Consider the following 18,742-nt stretch of genomic DNA (forward strand, 5'->3'; position numbering starts at 1 on the left):
GAAACTATGTGCTTCTGAGTCATTTTGAAGTACTTAGACTTGTGTTATTTATGCACCTTCCAAAGCATGAAACTGCCCTAATGCGCCTGGGGCTGAGATACCATAGATCACAACTTTGGTTTCCAGCCTTGCATCACACCATTTTGCTTTCTGGTTCCTTGACAGCATCTTTTTTGGCCAACAAATTTGTGTATGAGGCTGTAAATTTGCAGGGCTCACACGGGAGACTTATTTTCATCACCGTGGCGTTACATCCCACAACAGTAGGGGGAGCTAAAGAGCAAAACATTTGCCAAATTCACTTTAAAGGCTAAATATTAAGTGACATTAATTAACAAGTCAAAAAACATCTATTGGAGAAATTTGTTGCAAAATAGATTTCAAGACTATTCAGGAAAAAAAATCCAATAAATTATAAAGGTAGGACGACAATTTCCTTCTCAATGGCTGAAAACAGTACAAGACACAGGGAAAACATTCGATCTTTTTTTATTCTGGAAGTCTGTAGCAGGATGTGAATTGTATCTTCCAGCATACGGCCTCTGCAGTATTCAGCACAAACCCACAAAACAAAGCGAGGCATTCTCTGTGAAGAAGGATTCACTGTACAAACAAGCTACAAAAGTGCACTTTTGTCTCTTCTGAGAAGAAAGAAAACAGTAACTGAGCAACACTTTGGTCTGTCGTGTCATTTGGAATGTGGTAAAAATGTTGGTAACGTGTTCCTTTTTAAAAAGAAAAATCCCACACACCAACATATTCTGTCTTTTTCTGAGGAACCCACTAAAAATGTCCAATATGTAGTACATAAACTGGAGACCGTAAAGTCAAGTGTTTGTTTATAGGTTGCCCGTCATCTGTCACAGTCGTCACTTTGACATTTTAACATTTACAGCAGATGTGCTTGTGTTCTGACCTTTAGCAAAACAGCAGCTCATAAAAGGCAATATTTATATAAGGCAGGCTTTAATGTGGACAGTAACTCATTCATATATTCAAGCATTTTAAGCAGCATCAGTATTTTTAAACAGGCTCCATGGTCCTTGTAACAGACAGTAAAAGATACTTAAAGGAAGAAAAGAGAAAACCTTTGAGAGATTCTGGCTGTTAAAAACGCAATAATGCCAAACGACCTCCAAACTATTCAACAAGAATGTAACATTTAAGACTCATCAACACTTATCCACCACAATGCTACACACACACACACAGACACTCGCAGAGATATGCTGGAGAAATTCCACAAAGTCAGTCACAACACGGTGGAACATCCTCAGTTTTATGTGCAGCAGGTTGAGTGTGAAAAATTAGGCTTCAGTAGCATTTTATCAGACCTGAATCAAGTATTAAATCTGCTTCGTATGATTTAAACATATTTATGAAATCTATCCAAGTGTATTCATTGGCTAAGAAGGCAGATCCACAGCAGCTTCTAATGGAAATCGTGGCGCTGCTTAGCTTTGGCACGCCTCATTTTTCTATGAGCAACTTTCGCCAAATACTGGTGGATCCTGATTTAGCACGCTTAAACAGATGATTGATATCATCTGATTCTAAGTTTATTCTAGGTGTTCTGAGACATGGCACAGGAATCCGTTATTGCTGAAGTCCAAATACACACAGTCCATGTTTGATGGGAGTGCTGTCAGGGCGGTTCCTTTGGGAGCCGCCGTTCTTTGGCTGAGCACAGAAACCAGCTCAGGAGGAGCACACTAGTTAAACAAAAGAGAAGTGAGATCCTGGTGAATTATTTTAGGCATTAATGTTAATTAGCTGAAGCTTCAAGTAGCCATTTCTTCAGATGGAAGGGAACAGCAACAGTTAATAATAAGACTTATTCACCCTAACCTAAGTAACTTCCACACTGCCGTTTACCAATAAAAAGTAAAGAAAGTAGTAAAGAAAAGTAAAGAGATTCAGAGACAATAAGCCTCAGAGTGAATAAAGGTATCACATCCAGAACCCCACCTTACCACAAACATCAAAGTTATAGCAAAATGATACACTCAACATGAATAGCCCTTTTTCTGTAAACCTTTTAACATCATACTGAACCAACATAAAACAGACTCCCTGCATATTTCCTACTTTTAGAATAAATTACAGGTCTGACGTGTATTGGCTGCAAAGTAACATGTTGTAAAGCTCACCCCTCATGTGTTCAAGGCATTAACAATGACCGCAGCAAATGCTAGAGAAGACGGATAAATATCTAACACAAAGGGAAGTCTTTAAAGCTGCCATCATGTTCTCACACATTCTGGAGGCCTCTCTCGTGCCCGTCCAGCTGCACCTTTATCTTGTGCAGTTCCTCGATCTCCTGGTGGTGGCGCTCCGTCTTGTGGCGCACCAGAGAGCGATAGAAGTGAATGGTAAACACCACAAAAATCACCCCCACCGGGACCATGATGATGGTGGAGGCCAGCGCGGCCTGCCAGCCACTGTCCGGGGTCGTGCCGGAGGAGGTGGTGGTGGTGGTGTTGCAGGAGGCTTGTTTTTTTTTTTCCCTGCCGGATTCGACGGGCAGGAACTTGACCCAGCAGAGGAGCACCACCTCTGCTAAAAACAGCAGGATGCCCAGAGCTGTGGAGAAGCCCCACGCTAGCTCGATGTAGTGATGCATGCGCTCGTGAGGCGACTCACTGACGGAGTTCAGGTTGTGGATGTTGCTGACGGCTTCGACGTTGGGCAGGATGCAGGTGCTGATTAGCAGGGCGAAGAGGTGCACTGCCACCAGCACGGTGGTGCACACGCTGAAGGCAATGAGGAGCGCTCGAGGGTAACAGTACTCCACCTCCAATTGCACCTCCACCATGGCCACCTATGACAAAAACACATGGGTTACTCCACGTATTTGTGTGCACATTACAGCTATGGAATGGTACTGAAAACCAGACCAGCTGACATGCAACGACTCTAGTGCTCCAGTTAGGAAATGTGTTACTCAAACTGATTACTTTACAGTGTTGACCAGCAAAGTTGTGACATTTGAAGTCTGTGCTCACACCTCAAAATGCCATCTAACAGCAGTGAAGTGCATGAAAGGTTGCCGTGTGGAATAGGGCAACCTCCCAAAATGCATCATTCTTTAGCAAAGCGGGTAATGTTGCTACATGCATTTTGCAGCTAGGAAATGTGAACATCCTGACCTCGTCACATGAACAGAACACTTGTTTTCGTTATAAATATTAATCTGCAGTCATTCAATCCTAAATGATCCCAGAGACTATGGGATTCAGATATTAGCGACAGTTCAAGGATGGGAATGAGAGTAAAATAAGAGACATTTCCGCCATTGTTCTTTGAATACCCTCGGGAGTGACTGAAACATTTGTGTAGGCAACAAAAAAACCCTCAACATATTCTTAAAGGGATAGTTCGCCTCTTTTGACATGAAGCTGTATGACATCCCATACTAGCAATATCATTCATGAACATTTTCTTTCCCCCCGCTGCGTCCTGTGAGCCGAGTTCCAGCCTCGTTTTGCCGTTGAAGAAGGTAGTCCGGCTAGTTGGCTGCGGCTACAAAAATAAAGCGTTTTGATTCTCAAAACAATATGCGTTCAAAAGAGCAAGTTGCTCATTGTGAGAGCATTTGCATCACAAAATCGTTGTCCAGGAAAAAGTCAGACCTCACAATCGCTTGGCCCTATTTTCTCTCTACCTTCGTATCACTGCGTGCTGCCGCCTGCTGACAGCCACACCTGTTACGGTGTTTACCGCTCGGAAGCAGGGGACTGTTCGGTCTGCTCTCCGGTCTGCACAGTCTACACAGCACACAGCGATACGAAGGGAGAGAAAATAGCGCCAAGCGATTGTGAGGTCTGACTTTTTCCTGGACAACAATTTTGTGATGCAAATGTATTACTCTTTTGAACGCATATTGTTTTGAGAAGCAAAACGCTTTATCTTTTAAACCGCAGCCAACTAGCCGGACTACCTTCATCAACGCCAAAACTCAGCTGGAACTCGGCTCACAGGACGCAGCGGGGGGTAAGTCAATGTTCATAAATTATATTGCTAATATGGGATGTCATACAGCTTCATGTCAAAAGAGGCGAACTATCCCTTTAAGGTATGTTAAGAAATAAAGAAAGAAAGAAAGAAAGAAAGAAAGAAAAAAAGGCCTTTTCACACATGAGAACTGTTACACTGACGGCTTCATCAATCTGTTAATCAGTGAGGTTCAGTCATAGAAACTGCTCACTTTTCGGTTAACGTTCCCATGGAAGCGGTTCAAAGAGAAACAATGTGCGCATGAGATTGGACAGTGTACAGAACGCAGGAAGCAGGCTATAAAATTTTAGTCCTCCTCAGTTTTCTGATGACAATGTGTAGTATCACCGTAACAAGCAAGCTGTGGTGGTGTAGAACCTGGCAGCAGTGCATGGAAACAGCTGGATACATCATGTTTGAGCTTGTTTAACAGTCTGTGTTATACTAGCGAGGGTTTACCTTTACTGTAACAGAGTGGCAGTTATTATCTCAGAAAATGATTAAGTTATTTACTCATCAACTCACCATCTCTGCACCGTCACAGTGGGTTAATTAGTGGAGAGGCTGCATCATCACACAAAACTCTGTAAGTCCTTCACACGGGACATCAACACGTTCAAGTTTCAAATCCCCTGCGTGAAAGGTACCACCTCCAGTAAGGGGTCCTTAGGCAAAACCCCCTTACCCTACCCGCCTACCAATGTGAGTCGCTTTGGATAAAAGCGTCTGCCAAATGCATAAACATAAAGATAAACAGTTACCACCAGCTTTATGGAAAGCGGTGCGTGTGTGAAAGGGTCTGAAGTCATAGATCAACTCATCTCCTTCCACAACAAAGGGCAGCTCACAAAGAGGAAGCAGACCATTCATACTCAAGCCACACTGGCTCAAAGCAAAAGTCCAAACGGAAAGAACAAAAAACAGACGAGAAACAATAAACACAATATTTAACACACATAATAATAAAACGATTTAAATACTTGTTTCAATTCTGTGAACACTTTCTGATGTATTTCCTTATTCTTTTACAGCTGTATTATTTTTGGGGTCCCCTAGTATTCTGGACAGAGGAAAATTAGACAAAATGATTTTTAAAAACCTGGTAATAGATGCCAAGCTGAGCATTGTTTGGGTTTAGAAATACTGATAGAGGCAGCAAGTGTGTCTGAGCTTATGCAAACAGTTTGAAATGACTCAGGCAGCATTGTATACTACAGTAGTTCTGGAAGGACAACTGCAAAACAAATGACATCTTCCATCTGGTTCCAACTGTTCACTTCTTTACAATTCATATGACATTTCTTTATGTTTAGCTCTAACTTGTCTAAGTATTAGCAAGAAGAGTATTGATATCAAAGAACTCCTAACGATGCCCATCCCTAATCACAGCAGGAAGAGGCTCACACAAAGAAACTGTGCATGTAAACACATTCTTTCAAGCCATACTTGAAAGTCCTCTGACCCCATCTGATAAAGATAACAAGCAAAACTTTTCTGGCAGGCAATGAATGTTACAACTTTAACACTTTAGGCTGGCATGAAGCTCTTGCCGTTGAATCTCCAGTGCAGAAACTAAACAAGTCTTCTCCGATGTAAAATGTGGAGTGGGCCTTAGGGGAGTTTTCCTTGATATGAAAAACAGAACAAAGAGGCTGTACAGCACTTAACCTGGTCGAAAAGGGGACTCACCATCGCAAAGCCGGAGAGCAGCGCAGAGGTCCTGCTGGACGCCTTCAGCTTGGCACGACTCAGATAGAGTTTCCTCCAGGACAGAGCCTGCGCCGAGTGGTGGTTTGAGCTGACCAGCTCCAGGTAACTGCGTCGCACCCAGTCCCTGTAGTCCATCCCCCCGCCATCTGGAGCTCGCTCTGAGACCCCCAGGGCAGGGGACCCCATAGGCACGTTCAGCTCACTGCTCATGGCACCTAAAGGAGACAGATGGTCAAGTCAATCCAGTCTGCTCCATCTCATAAGACTAAGGCTCTGTTTACATTAATTCATTTCACCATTTCTTCGTGTCGGCGTCTTGCAAACTATTTACATTTACACACAAACGGGGATCGGCTGATTCGCTAGTCACATGACTAATCAGCCATCACATCACATGATCGCCCTTGCTTTATTATTTATTATGCTTTCTTATTTATTCTTTATTCTTCGGCGACAACAACTTGGTCCACGAAATTGTCCCACCATGCGCTGCTTCTTCCCGGTCTAACCCAAAAGCGGCGCTCCGTACGGCTTGCGTTGCTGCAGTGGCTGGGTTCTCATCATAAAAGCTTGTTGAATCTGGCGCCTCCTTGCCACGTATTGTTGTGCACAGCGTACCTCCAGCAGTAGGACATGGAGCAGGCTCCCATGCTGATCGTGGTTGTCCATGATTTCCATATTCTTCTCGATGACACGAATAGAAAGGAAGTGTGTAACTGAAGTGAAGCACGCCTGTTTGTTTTTAGTTTCCCAGCACTCAAGTCACATGACCAACGATACCAGCCTAGCGAATCAGGGAGGAGTACGTCCGCAACATAGAGCTCAGCACTGCGTATCCCCGTTTCTCACCATTTACAACTGCTAAAATCAGCATCGTATGCGAATGCTTACGTGGGCTCCGGCGTCTTTGAATCCTTCCACCTATGAAGTCGTATTCCAGTATTTTAATGTAAATGGACAGTGCATCCGCGATAGAAACGATATAGAAACAGATTAGTATAAATGGACCCTAACGCAAGCCGTGTGATTAAAGTCACAAACACTTTGAATACTTCAGTGAAGCCTCTTGCAGTGAGAATTCTGACTTTAGACCAGTCATGTCTGAATAAAAATGAGATACAAAGTGCATGTTAAACCAAGCCACATACCACAAGATTTACCCTCTAAGGGATGGAGATCATTCTACAAAAAGCCTCATGCAAGCACGCAATCTGTGTTGTTTCCTCCTGTCAGCCAATCACAGCGGCTCAACATTTAATTTATATCAAAGGTCAACTCTGCCCACATATTCCCACAACCCGCTGTGGCCCTTTTTTTTTTGTGTGCGTGCGTGTGCGTCTGTGTGTCTGTGTGTGTGTGTGTGTGTGTGTGTGTGTGTGTGTGTGTGTGTGGGGGGGGGGGTCATTAAGTATGTCTGTCACAAGAATGCTTTGCTCCAAAATCCAGTTGGCAGAGTCAAACAAGCTGAACAGCGGCTCGTGGGAGGGGTACAGGAAGACATTATTATCATAGAAACCAACAAACAATATTCCGGCTATAAAAAATACTGTGACAAGAGAAAAAGGCCATCTTAGACTTAGAATTTTTACACATTTTGATGCACGATCAGGCAATTTTCTTCCATCTTTCCATTCAATCCAACCGTGAGATTGATTGAAAACAACAGATTTGAGTGTGCTCTTGCTTTGGGCCTTCATTTTTATTTAACCAGGAAAAGCCTCATTAAGATTGATGAAAAAAAAAAAAAAACAGCAGCAGAGATAAAAATATACAGACAGACATATCAGCACACACACACAAACAGACTGATGTATAAAGTTTGAATCCAAAAATCAGGCAGAACATCTACAAACAGATGTATCAGCCTAGAAGTCATCCAGCGTTTCTTTTAAAAGCCTCCAATGGGACCATGTCATGAAGTTTCAAGTGTTCTTGCAGTTCGTTCCAGGCAAATGGAGCAGCATACATAAAAGCCTCCTCCCTTCTCAGTTTGTACTCTATTCAAACTTCAGGACTGCAGTCTGAGGAAGGTACTCTCCATTTCTTTATAATAATAAAAAAAAAGCACAAGTCTTAATATGCAAATGAGTCTGCGGTTAACAGAGAGTTCTGAGCTCAACAAGCTGTCGCATCTGAGTGACTGACAGGAAGCGTGGTCCCAACAAGAGAGCCGTCAGTGGAAACAATTGGAAGAATTATGCAACTAATTCAACTTGGAGTGGAGCGAAAGATGTTGGCTGGTCCCAACAAAATGGGAAGATTGTGAAAGGGAAGCACACATGTCGACCGAGGAAGACATCACAGCATCAGGACAGAAAACTCAAAGCAATAAGTCTGAAAAAAGAAAAAGCACCACGAAAGACTGAAAGCACGTTAGTTGTTATCAGGAGGAAAAGAGATTTGCTTTCTCGAGATCACAAGGTGATTATGGTGAGCTTGGAAATTGAGTGGTTCTTGTGTCAAAGTCTAATTTCCCACTTCATTATTGGCATCTTAACACGTGGGGAGGTTTATAACATCAAGTAATTCTGTTTGCTGCACTGAGTTTAGTAAATGCCTGCTACTGAGCACAGGCAGCAGCATCTGTGGTGGTAGGAAACAGTTTAACCACCTCTGCTGCGCTTCAGCCTGCGGTTTGGGGTGATGGGAAAATTTAACTTTACTGTGCCAAACTGACTGAATATATATTAACACTTCATCTAAAAGATAACAACATAAATGTATCAATTATCACAACAAAAACATGGCCTCTCTTGGCTTCTGTACTTGTAAAACTTTTACATTTAAGAACAAGCTGGCTGCGGTTCTTTTATTCATTAAGTCGTAAAAAAGAAGAGCCATCCAAAGTTCCCTTTGGAGTATACAAAAAAAAAAAAAAACCAAAACATTTTAAACTTAAACATAAAAAGCCAACAAGAAACTTCCATGGCGATGTCTTTATATCAATTTTACTTTTTACAATTTTGTCGAGAAAATCTGGAAAAAAGGTGTTCCAAAACCTTTGACAAGGACTTAATATAGGTAATGCTGACAGATACAGCAGCAAACCTCGGTAGAACTACAAGTCAAATATGTTACAGTGATGAGATCTTAATCCTCCTGTGGTCCCCTGACTGCAGGGCAAACAGTTCAGCCGGTGTGGGCACCTTTACGCCTCACTATATATATTTAGAACATTGGTACACGTTAGCAGGATCCGTTTACCCAGTTAAGCTGACTAAAGTCGTATGGTTCAGCAGTTATTTTAGAGAACATTTCCGTCGCGCCTTTAGAGAAAAAAAAACACCTTTTTGAAAAACATTGTGCAGCGAAAGTTTGACTAAAAGCCACCTCATTCGTCACAGATCCGAGTACAACAGTATTCAAGTAAAGCAATACTCCCCTTGCTAGCTAACTGCGCTAACAACTCAACACGGTTTCAAACAAAGTAATCAATCTGCTAGTTTATGCCATCAAGTAGAGGCTTTATTCATCTCACCTATTTGAAAAGGTGCCTTTTAAATGACAGGTGCACACTCCAAGACGGGTCTTCTCTCCACGTCTCCAACACAATGAGTGGACGTTGAACCGTCTGGACCGCTTTCAGGTGTCTCGGTTCAACAACTTCCGCTCTTCGTCTGCTCTCACCAACAACCCCTCCGTTCTGCTCCAGCAGTGGACCCAGAGTCCATAACCATACCGCTCCTCGTTGTGTCCAGGCTCCGCTGACCCGCAAACCGACGTGCTTCACTAACCACCTGGAACCGGTGTCACTGGTTCGGATGGTGCTGCTGAGCAAAGAAGAAAACTGAAAAAGCATTTCATTTCCGGCTGGGCGTGTTGCCTTCAAAATAAAAGCACACGGAGACAATGGGAGGATAAGAAGAAGAAGAAGAAGGTTAAACTTGTTGACGAATTACCATGAGACTCCAACTGTTACTTACTTGAGTGACAAATAGTCTATGTTTTGAATGACAAGTTTTAAAGAAAAAAGTTAGATTTAAAACACAAATACTACAATAAAAACAAAAGTAGGCAATGTTCTAATTTTTATGCACAGGAAAGAGGAAAAGAGTGACAGGGAAGCCCAGGGTTTAAAGGGATAGTTCGCCTCTTTTGACATGAAGCTGTATGACATCCCATATTAGCAATATCATTTATGAACATTTATCATTTATGAACTGCGTCCTGTGAGCGGAGCTCCAGCCGAGTTTTGGCGTCCACGAAGGTAGTCCGGCTAGTTGGCTGGGGCTAGAAAAATAAAGCGTCTTGCTTCTCAAAACAATATGCGTTCAAAAGAGTAGCCTAATACATTTGCATCACAAAATCGTTCTCCAGGAAAAAGTCAGACCTCACATCGCTTGGCGCTATTTTTGCCTCCATTGATATCAATGCGTCCAATGTAAACTGTGCAGACCGAAGAGCAGACCGAGCACTCCCCTGCTTCCGAGCAGTACACCGTAACAGGTGTGGCTATCGCTAGGTGGCTTGACGCATTGATATCAAGGGAGGCAAAAATAGCGCCAAGCGATGTGAGGTTTTTCATCGAGAACGATAGCTTCATGTCAAAAGAGGCAAACTATCCTTTTAAGTCTATATGTGACAGAGGAATTAGCATGAGTTTTGTAATCAAGTATAAACTTGGATGGGTTCAACAGTGCCTGCTGTCCAAACTGCAGATCAGATTAATGTAATGTACCGCTCAAAGTATTCTAAAATAGAATGAGTAGTTTTCTGTCACTTTGCTGTGTATGCTGTTCTGAGCTCTCAGGCTATTTATGGTAAGCATGTTTAATTTAGGGCTGTCAATCGATTCAAATATTTAGTTGTGATTAATCCCTAGATTGTCCATAGTTAACTCGTGGAGTTGTCCAGGTGTCTCAAACTACTAAGCGAGGTCTGCCTTTGGTGAGAGGGAGTGGGGATCTCTGCGTCAGCCGTGTGTTTTGTTAGAAACTGATATTTAAGACTCGATGTACTCCGGTGATAACTCAGTTCACATTTGACAATAATGGCAAATAACTTTGGTCCTGTCCAGATAATCATCTGGCAGGGTTTTGAAGATGAACTTGACATTCAAAAGACCCTTTTCTTTATACAATTTAGCTTGCCATCCACAATATTAGGCTAAATCCCTTCCTGATTTGTCAAACTAGCGGACCAGCGGTCATATAGAACTCTCTCCTGTCCCCAAAAATAAGCGGCATTTCCGTTTACTAATTATTAACGCGTTAAATATGACAAGCCCTATTTTAATTACATACTTTCAAGGGGTAGCTAGTACTACCGATCTTAAAAGAGGCTCAACCTGCAAAAGAGAAGTGTTGACTTTAAACAAGTCAGTATGAACAGAAGTGTAAATTCATGGTGGTGTAGTGGACCTATAGGTCTTAAACATAACTCAAGTCAACCTGTAAGCATCTCCTTTAGCTCCTCCCCTTTCCTGTATATAAAGCCTCAAAATGGCTCCCTTCAGCCTCTTGATGAGCTTGTGTTGTGACCTAATTCAGGTGGTGAGTAGGGTCCCCGTTTCATCATCATGTTTGGTGCAATCCTTTGTCCTACTAATATGTGTTTTGTCTTTGTAGGTTCACTTGCTGCTGTGCTTGGTCTTTATTAGTTGTTTATACCTGTTTTGTTCAGTTGTGCTGCTTTGTTAATTTGTTTGTACAGCGCTGCTGTGCTGTTTTGTTAGTTTGTTTGTACTGTTTTATTGTGCAGTTGTTTGGTTGGTTTTACTTGTGTAGTTCTTTGTGTTTTAGGTTGATCATTGATTTGATATTAGGTTTGTTAACTTTTCCTTTTTTTGAGTTTCAGTGTGGTCTGGGTGTCATCAGGTGGGAGGCTAGGCACTGTGGTGAGGACCTCACTTCCGTTTTCGCATGCAAGTACACTGGGGCACTTTTAGCGTGTTGTTTGTGGCTTTCAATTGTAGTGTTGCACCCCAGCTTAAGAAAGGGACACACATCCGGTAGTATGCCTTCCCCTGAGACCTCAGCCCACTGATTTTAATGTTGTTAGTCATTTGACTTTTAATGTTATAGCCGGCCTTTTAGCTTTGTCATTAAAAACACTTTATTGAATTCGTCTTGTGTTTAACCTTTTGTTTCTTTGCAGCAGCTTTACTTAAGTTTTATTTCTAAATATTATTTTCAATAAAAATATTTTCTCTATTCTACTGTCTCTGCCTCCTCAGTCACGACCCTGCGTCCTTATAGCAATTGGGTTTCAGTTGTCATATCCTGGGGTGCAAGTCCCCAGGTGGCGTTGTTGGCTCTTACAATTTCATCCTTTACTCCGCTCCTTGCCACATTTGGCGTTGTCGGCAGGACCACTGAAGGCAGAGACTAGTAGTTTTTTTCTTTTCCCACAATTCCATTGACTTGTACAGGTTTTGTTTTATAGCACAGCAGCAGGTGCTGGGTGGCTCCTAGCACGACCAGTTATCTCTCACTGCCTCTGTTTTTGTTTCCTCATGGAGGAGGAGATCGTCCAGTTAAAAGACTTGATTACCCAGCTGCAGGCTGAGAACCAACGGCTGCGTCTGGAGCGGGAAACTAACCGGCCTGGGCCCAGCACATCAGCCAGTTCATCAGCTGCTGGACTTTCTTCAGCTCCTGCCCCAGTCACTGAAAGACTGAGCTACCTCCCTAGGGACAGGAAGTGCCCACTCTTTCAGGGTAGAACAGGACTAAGTATTGGGGAGTGGATCGAAGAGGTGCAGGCCTGCACACGGGCTCGCCACCTGTCTCCAGCAGACCAAGCGCTCTTCATCTATGATCACCTAAAGCGAGGGAAGAAATCAAGTATTGACCTCCAGAGGAAAGGGGAGACCCCAACAAGGTCTTGCTTGAACTAAAAGAACTTTATGGGTGTACAAAACCATATGTATCCCTGCAGGAAGACTTCTTCTCCAGGAAGCAACAAGAGGGTGAAACATTACATGAGTTCTCTCATGCATTACTGAGTTTGATGGAGAAGGTTGTACAAAAATCCCCTCAAGGTTCACTTAATAAGGAGGTGTTGTTGAGAGATCAATTTGTTGAACATGTGTCTGATTGTTCCCTTCGCAGAGAACTCAAGCAGTTTGTTCGGGGCCACCCAACTGCCACCTTGTTAGATGTCCATAATGAGGCCATTAGGTGGGAACAAGAAGGGGTGCCTGGGGCACAAGGGGCAGAAGTTATTCTGTTCCCAATGCAATTGGTTACCAGCATACTGTACCAGGTAATCAGTCCAACCACCAGAGGTCAGGTAACCCACCATTCAGTTCAGAGTTGAGTGAACTGCAGGCAATCCTTAGGAACCAGCAAGAGCAGCTGACCCACCTTACTAAGGCCCTTACAGTCCTTCAGGGGGGGCCTAGAATCCAGTCGGGGCATGGTAGGAAATCTGTGATTTGTAGAAGGTGCCAAAAGCCAGGTCACTTTGCCAGAGAGTGTAGAGAGGATTATGTGGCCATCCAGCCACAGCCAGCTCCTGCAGCCACACCACATCACTCCGAGAAATATTGCTCTCAGAATCAGGGAAACTTGCACCCCCTGAACCATTGAGCCAAAGTTCAGGTGGGGGCTTCTCTGGCTCAAGTGTAGCCGCTAGTCTTGAAGGGTTGGTGTCTGAATGTCCAAATATGTCTGTATTAATGGGAGGGGTGGAGGTCCCCTGCTTAGTCGACACTGGATCAATGGTGTCAACCATGACTGAAAGCTTCTTTTTGCAGCATTTTAGACTTTGGGGGCCAGAAAAACTCCAGTCCTGTAACTGGCTGGTTAAGTGCAGCTAATGGGTTAACCATACCTTATGTGGGCTACTTGGAGTTGGATGTGCAACTTTGTGGCAAAACAGTCACAAAGTGGGGAGTGTTGGTTGTCAGAGACACTTCACATGGCATGTCCTCGATTCCAGGGGTACTGGGAATGAACATTATTAAGGAATGTTATTGGGAGTTGTTTGTACAACATGGGCCTGCCCTCTTTAACTTACCTTCTGTCTTACATGCTCCCACGTCCATTAAGCAGGCCCTTCTTCAGTGTCATCAGGCCCAAACTAAAGACCAACCGGAGTGTTTTGGTCGTGTGAAGGTGAAAGGGAGGAGGGTTTGCAGAATCCCAGGGGGTACTATGAAAATGGTGGCAGCCACAGGTCCCCAGCATCTGGCCAAGCAGATTTTGTTTGAGCCCCTTAGCAGTGGCTTGCCCGCTGGACTATTAGCATCTCCAGCCCTGGTCCACATGACTAAAGGTACCGTGTACATTCCTATCGTCAATGTGGGGACTCAGGATGTTGTTTTGTACCCCCGAACAGTCCTAGGGACCGTAAGTGAGGCTTATCTTGTCGACTCACCTGATAATCTCGTAGAGGAGGGTGTAGCGGCTACTGTCTCATCACAGAGTACAGCTTCAGTGCAGGATAAGATTGCTGCGGTTGAGTTAACAGGGCTCACACAGGAAGAGCAGTGTTAAGTTAGTTAGGAAATTGTTTTTGAATTGGCTCTATATGAACGAATTGGATTATTTTATGAATTATGATTATTATTAATTAATTGAATTCCAATTGGCTTGAATTGAACTTACTATCTAAGTGCCTTGAGATGACATTTGTTGTATTTGGCGCTATATAAATAAAAATGAATTGAAATTAATTGAAAGTTAGGATGCTACTGCAGGAATACAGTGGTATCTTTTCAGCTTTTGAGGGAGATTTAGGTTGCACTAACCTCATTTCCCATGATATCCCCCTACTGGATGACGTGCCCGTGCGCCAACGATATCGCTGTATCCTACCTTCAGAGTAGGAGGTGGTGAAGGCCCACATTCACCAACTTCTGGATGCACAGGTAATCAGAGAGAGTTGTAGCCCCTTTGCCTCTCCCATCGTACTTGTGAAAAAGAAAGATGGCAGCCTCCGGTTGTGTGTGGACTACCGGCTTTTGAACAGTAAGACACGCAAGGACGCATTTCCCTTGCCTCGTATTGAGGAATCCCTCGATGCTTTATCTGGGGCCCGCTGGTTCTCCACTTTGGACCTGGCTGCTGGATACAACCAGGTACCTGTTACAGAGAAAGACAAGGCAAAGACAGCATTCTGCACCCCTTTCGGGTTGTTTGAGTGGAATCGGATGCCTTTTGGATTGTGCAATGCCCCTAGCACTTTCCAAAGATTGATGGAAAGGATCTTTGGAGACCAGCATGGTCAATCCTGGCTGTTGTATTTGGATGACTTTGTTGTATTTTCTGCTACTGTGACAGAGCACCTTCAACGCCTGGATGTCGTGCTGGGTCGCCTGCAGAGAGGACTCAAAGTCAAGTTGAAAAAGTGCTTGTTCTTCAGGCCTGAGGTGAGCTATCTGGGTCACATCATTTCTAGCGAAGGTGTAGCCACCAATCCTGGCAAATTCGAGGCAGTGGCAAAGTGGCCAAGGCCTAGCCAGGTGTCGGAGCTGCGCTCTTTTCTAGGATTTGCCAGCTATTACAGACGCTTTGTTGAGGGGTTTGCCAAGCTAGCAGCCCCTTTGCATCACCTGGTTGCTCAACTCGCAGTCACCAAAGCCCGGAAAACACCAGAAACAAACCTACCCGCTGCATGGACGGAGAAGTGTGAGCAGAGCTTCGAGGGCCTAAAACAAAGGTTGGTGTCTGCCCCAGTGCTGGCCTATGCCAACTTCTCCTTACCCTTCATTCTGGAGGATGATGCCAGCTATAGCGGATTGGGTGCGGTACTCTCCCAAGAACAAGGGGGCAAGGTTAGACCCATTGCATATGCCAGCCGTGGCCTTAAAGGCGGGGTAGGGGATCTTTTTCTGGAACATTTTTTTACATATTGCTTGAAATATTCTTCACACCCCCATTGCAACCAATTAATTAAAAGTTTTGACATTAATATGAAAGGTTTTAGTGGCCTCTAGAACGTACAATCTAGGAAAAACACTATCCAATCATTGTGAACGGTCCGTTCACAATGATTGGATTCTGATGCCGCCTATCAAACTCCAATCTGCTCCTCCCTACCCCTCCTTCCCCCTGTGCGTGTACCCTGCTCCGTGAACGAATTACGCGTCCAGAAGCTTGGCAGGAAGCTAAACTAGAGCCAGCTTGGCTAGCACCTAGCATTATTAAACGTATAGTTATCATATACTAAATACGGCAACGATCGATGCTTGCTGTCAGAACAGCGCTCGTGCACCTTCGTGCACGTTCATGTACTCTAGAGGTGTGGCTTCGGGGGTAAAGTGAAGAAAAGGGTTGGGACTTTTTACCTGTGTATTTTCAAAATGCAGCTTCGCTGGACTCAAAATCCAGGATCTCCTACCCTACCTTTAAGCCAACAGAACGCAACATGGTAAATTACAGCTCCATGAAATTGGAATTTCTCGCCCTTAAATGGGCTATAACAGAAAAATTCAGGGACTATCTATTAGGACAGAAATGTGTGGTGTATACAGACAACAATCCTCTCAGTCACCTAGCCACGGCAAAGCTGGGAGCTACAGAGCATCGTTGGGCCGCACAGTTGGCTTCTTTCGACTTTTCCCTCAAATACAGGCCTGGTTGAAGTAACGGGAATGCAGATGCACTTTCCAAGCAGCATCCCTCAAGCATCCAGACATCAGGGCATGTAGTTCCAGGCACGTCGATTCCAGAATTTCTACAACAGGTTGTCACAGATAAACGGGTGACCCAGGCCACTGTGTCCGCTTTTCCCTGCCACTCTAACCCTGACATGCATGGTTTACAGAAAGCTGATCCACTCATCAAAGAATTCCTGATATTCTGGACCAGAAAGAGGGCCCCTGATGTAGCTGAGCGACGCCAGGCATCCAAAGAACTTCTTGTGTTAGCCAGGCAGTGGGACAGGTTGGTGGAGCAAGGAGGGGTGCTCTATCGTCGAGTCATCCTCCCTAGAGGAGAAGAAGTGCTTCAGTTGGTACTCCCTGCATCACTAAAGACACAGGTACTTCAACAGTTGCATGATGAACATGGACACCAAGGTGTTGAGTGCACTACAGAGCTGGTTCGTCAGCGGTGCTATTGGCCTGGGATGCACCACGACATCAAGCAGTGGTGCCAGGAATGTGAGTGCTGCCAGGTATCAAAAGACACTCAACCTACTGCCTGTGCATACATGGGTCATTTGGTTGCTTCTCGCCCAAATCAGGTCCTAGCTGTCAACTTCACCATACTGGAACCCTCGAGAAATGGGGCAGAGAACATCCTGGTCACGACTGATGTTTTCTCAAAATATACCCAAAGCATTCCTACCCACGATTAGCGGGTGTCGACAGTGGCCAGAGTGCTGGTTAATGAGTGGTTCTGCAGGTTTGGTGTGCCTGGTCGCCTCCACTCTGATCAGGGCAGGAACTTTGAGAGTAACCTGATCCAGCAGCTCTGCCACATGTATGGCATGGGGAAAAGCCACACCACCCCTTATCATCCGGCTGGAAATGGACAATGTGAGAGGTTCAACCGGACCTTGCACAATCTCCTCCGTACCTTGCCCACCACAAAAAAGAGGGACTGGTCCAGTTACCTACCCCAAATTACTTTTGCATACAACACCAGCGCACACCAGTCCACCGGTGAGTCTCCATTCTTTTTGATGTTTGGTCAAGACCCACAGTTGCCTTTGTCTTTTGGGCAGAGTGCCGGAACCTGTAGCTGGCCACCCCCATGATTGGATTGTGGAACATCAGACACGGTTATGTCATGCCTTTGAGAGTGCAAACAGGCACCTGGAAGCTGCAGCTGCCCAGCGGAAGGAGCACTATGACAAGCGTGTTTGTGATAGCCCCCTGCAAGAAGGTCAACTAGTCCTCCTGAGAGACACTGGAGCAAGGGGCCGTCACAAAATTCAAGACATCTGGAGCTCTACAGTGTACAAAGTACTGAGAGCCCCCAGAGCAGGAGGGTCTGTGTACACTATAGCCCCTGGGCAGGACCTTCAGCAGGTAAAGCATGTTCATCGTTCACTCTTGAAAGGTAAAGTGGATCATGTTGCTGACTGTTTGCCCAGGGAGCCCCCTGAAAGTATATGTCCCCTTGAATAAGAAGACAAAAAAGTATATATTTTCACCTGTATCTTATTTCTTTATCTTAATAATATTAATTTCAGAAATTTCAGAAAAACGCAAATGTTTATATGTATTCACACTACCCAGTAGACTCGATTACTGTAATGCTCTTTTAACTGGACTTCCCAAAAAGAGCATTAAACATCTGCAGCTCATCCAGAACGCTCCTGCTAGGGACTAAGAGATCTGAACACATCACACCAGTTTTGAAATCTTTACTCTGGCTTCCAGTCAGTCACAGAATAGATTTTAAAAGTCTGCTGATGGTTTACAAATCCCAGAACGGTTTAGGCCCAAAATACATCTGTGATATGTTCAGAGAATATAAAGCCAGCAGAGCTCTTAGATCCAAGGACTCAGGTCAGCTGGTCCAGTCCAGAGTCCAGACTAAACATGGGGAAGCAGCATTTAGCTGTTATGCTGCAAACAAGTGGAACAAACTGCCACTGGAGATTAAACTTTCACCAAATGGAGACATTTTTAAATCCAGGTTAAAAACATTTCTGTTCTCATGTGTCTATGCATGAAATCTGCACGATATCTTTTAACTTATCTTGACTGTTGCTTGTTTTTAAATTCATTTAAATTATTTTATTTGTTTCTTTTTATATTCTTTTATGTATTTTAATGCTTCTTCCACTCCCTGCTGCAATGCTTTTATTTTATGTAAAGCACTTTGAATTGTTTGTACATGAAATGTGCTATATAAATAAATTTGATTTGATTACCCAAAGAAAAATGATCAAAATCCTACACATTCAGCTATTTTGTCATAATAAATTAAAGCCCCAACTGACACACACAAACAAAATCCTCGCTAAATGTTTGAAGAAAAATGACGTTTCGTTCCAACATCTCTTTGTCGGGCCAGGGTCACTAACATAGGCTGTATACTAAATTAATTTGTAAAAGCATCATTTCATTACATCTGAGAATATGTAATAGTGTGGGTAATCATTACACATTATGACATATACAGTAAGTACTGAA

At 43.9% G+C, this 18,742-nt stretch overlaps 1 protein-coding gene across 1 annotated transcript; it reads right to left on the minus strand.

Moving 5' to 3' along the window:
• Window positions 1–473: 473 nt before the first annotated feature.
• On the minus strand, window positions 474–9,516 carry orai2 (ORAI calcium release-activated calcium modulator 2). Its single transcript, XM_075486865.1, has 3 exons — window positions 9,185–9,516; window positions 5,686–5,921; window positions 474–2,821 (listed from the first exon to the last, which is right to left on the minus strand). Exons 2-3 carry the CDS (start codon window positions 5,914–5,916, stop codon window positions 2,252–2,254), a joined length of 801 nt encoding a protein of 266 aa, XP_075342980.1. The 5' UTR covers window positions 5,917–5,921; window positions 9,185–9,516; the 3' UTR covers window positions 474–2,251.
• Between the last annotated feature and the right edge of the window lie 9,226 nt (window positions 9,517–18,742).

Source organism: Odontesthes bonariensis, chromosome 16 (genome assembly GCF_027942865.1).
Source record: "Odontesthes bonariensis isolate fOdoBon6 chromosome 16, fOdoBon6.hap1, whole genome shotgun sequence".
Taxonomy (NCBI): Eukaryota; Metazoa; Chordata; class Actinopteri; order Atheriniformes; family Atherinopsidae; genus Odontesthes; species Odontesthes bonariensis.

Coding starts and splice junctions, on each gene's coding strand:
- orai2 (XM_075486865.1), bottom strand. CDS start 5,916: ATGAGCAGTGAGCTGAACGTGCCTATGGGGTCCCCTGCCCTGGGGGTC. Junction 2,822..5,685: donor TGCTCTCCGGCTTTGCGATG/GTGAGTCCCCTT, acceptor TTTTTGTCATAG/GTGGCCATGGTGGAGGTGCA.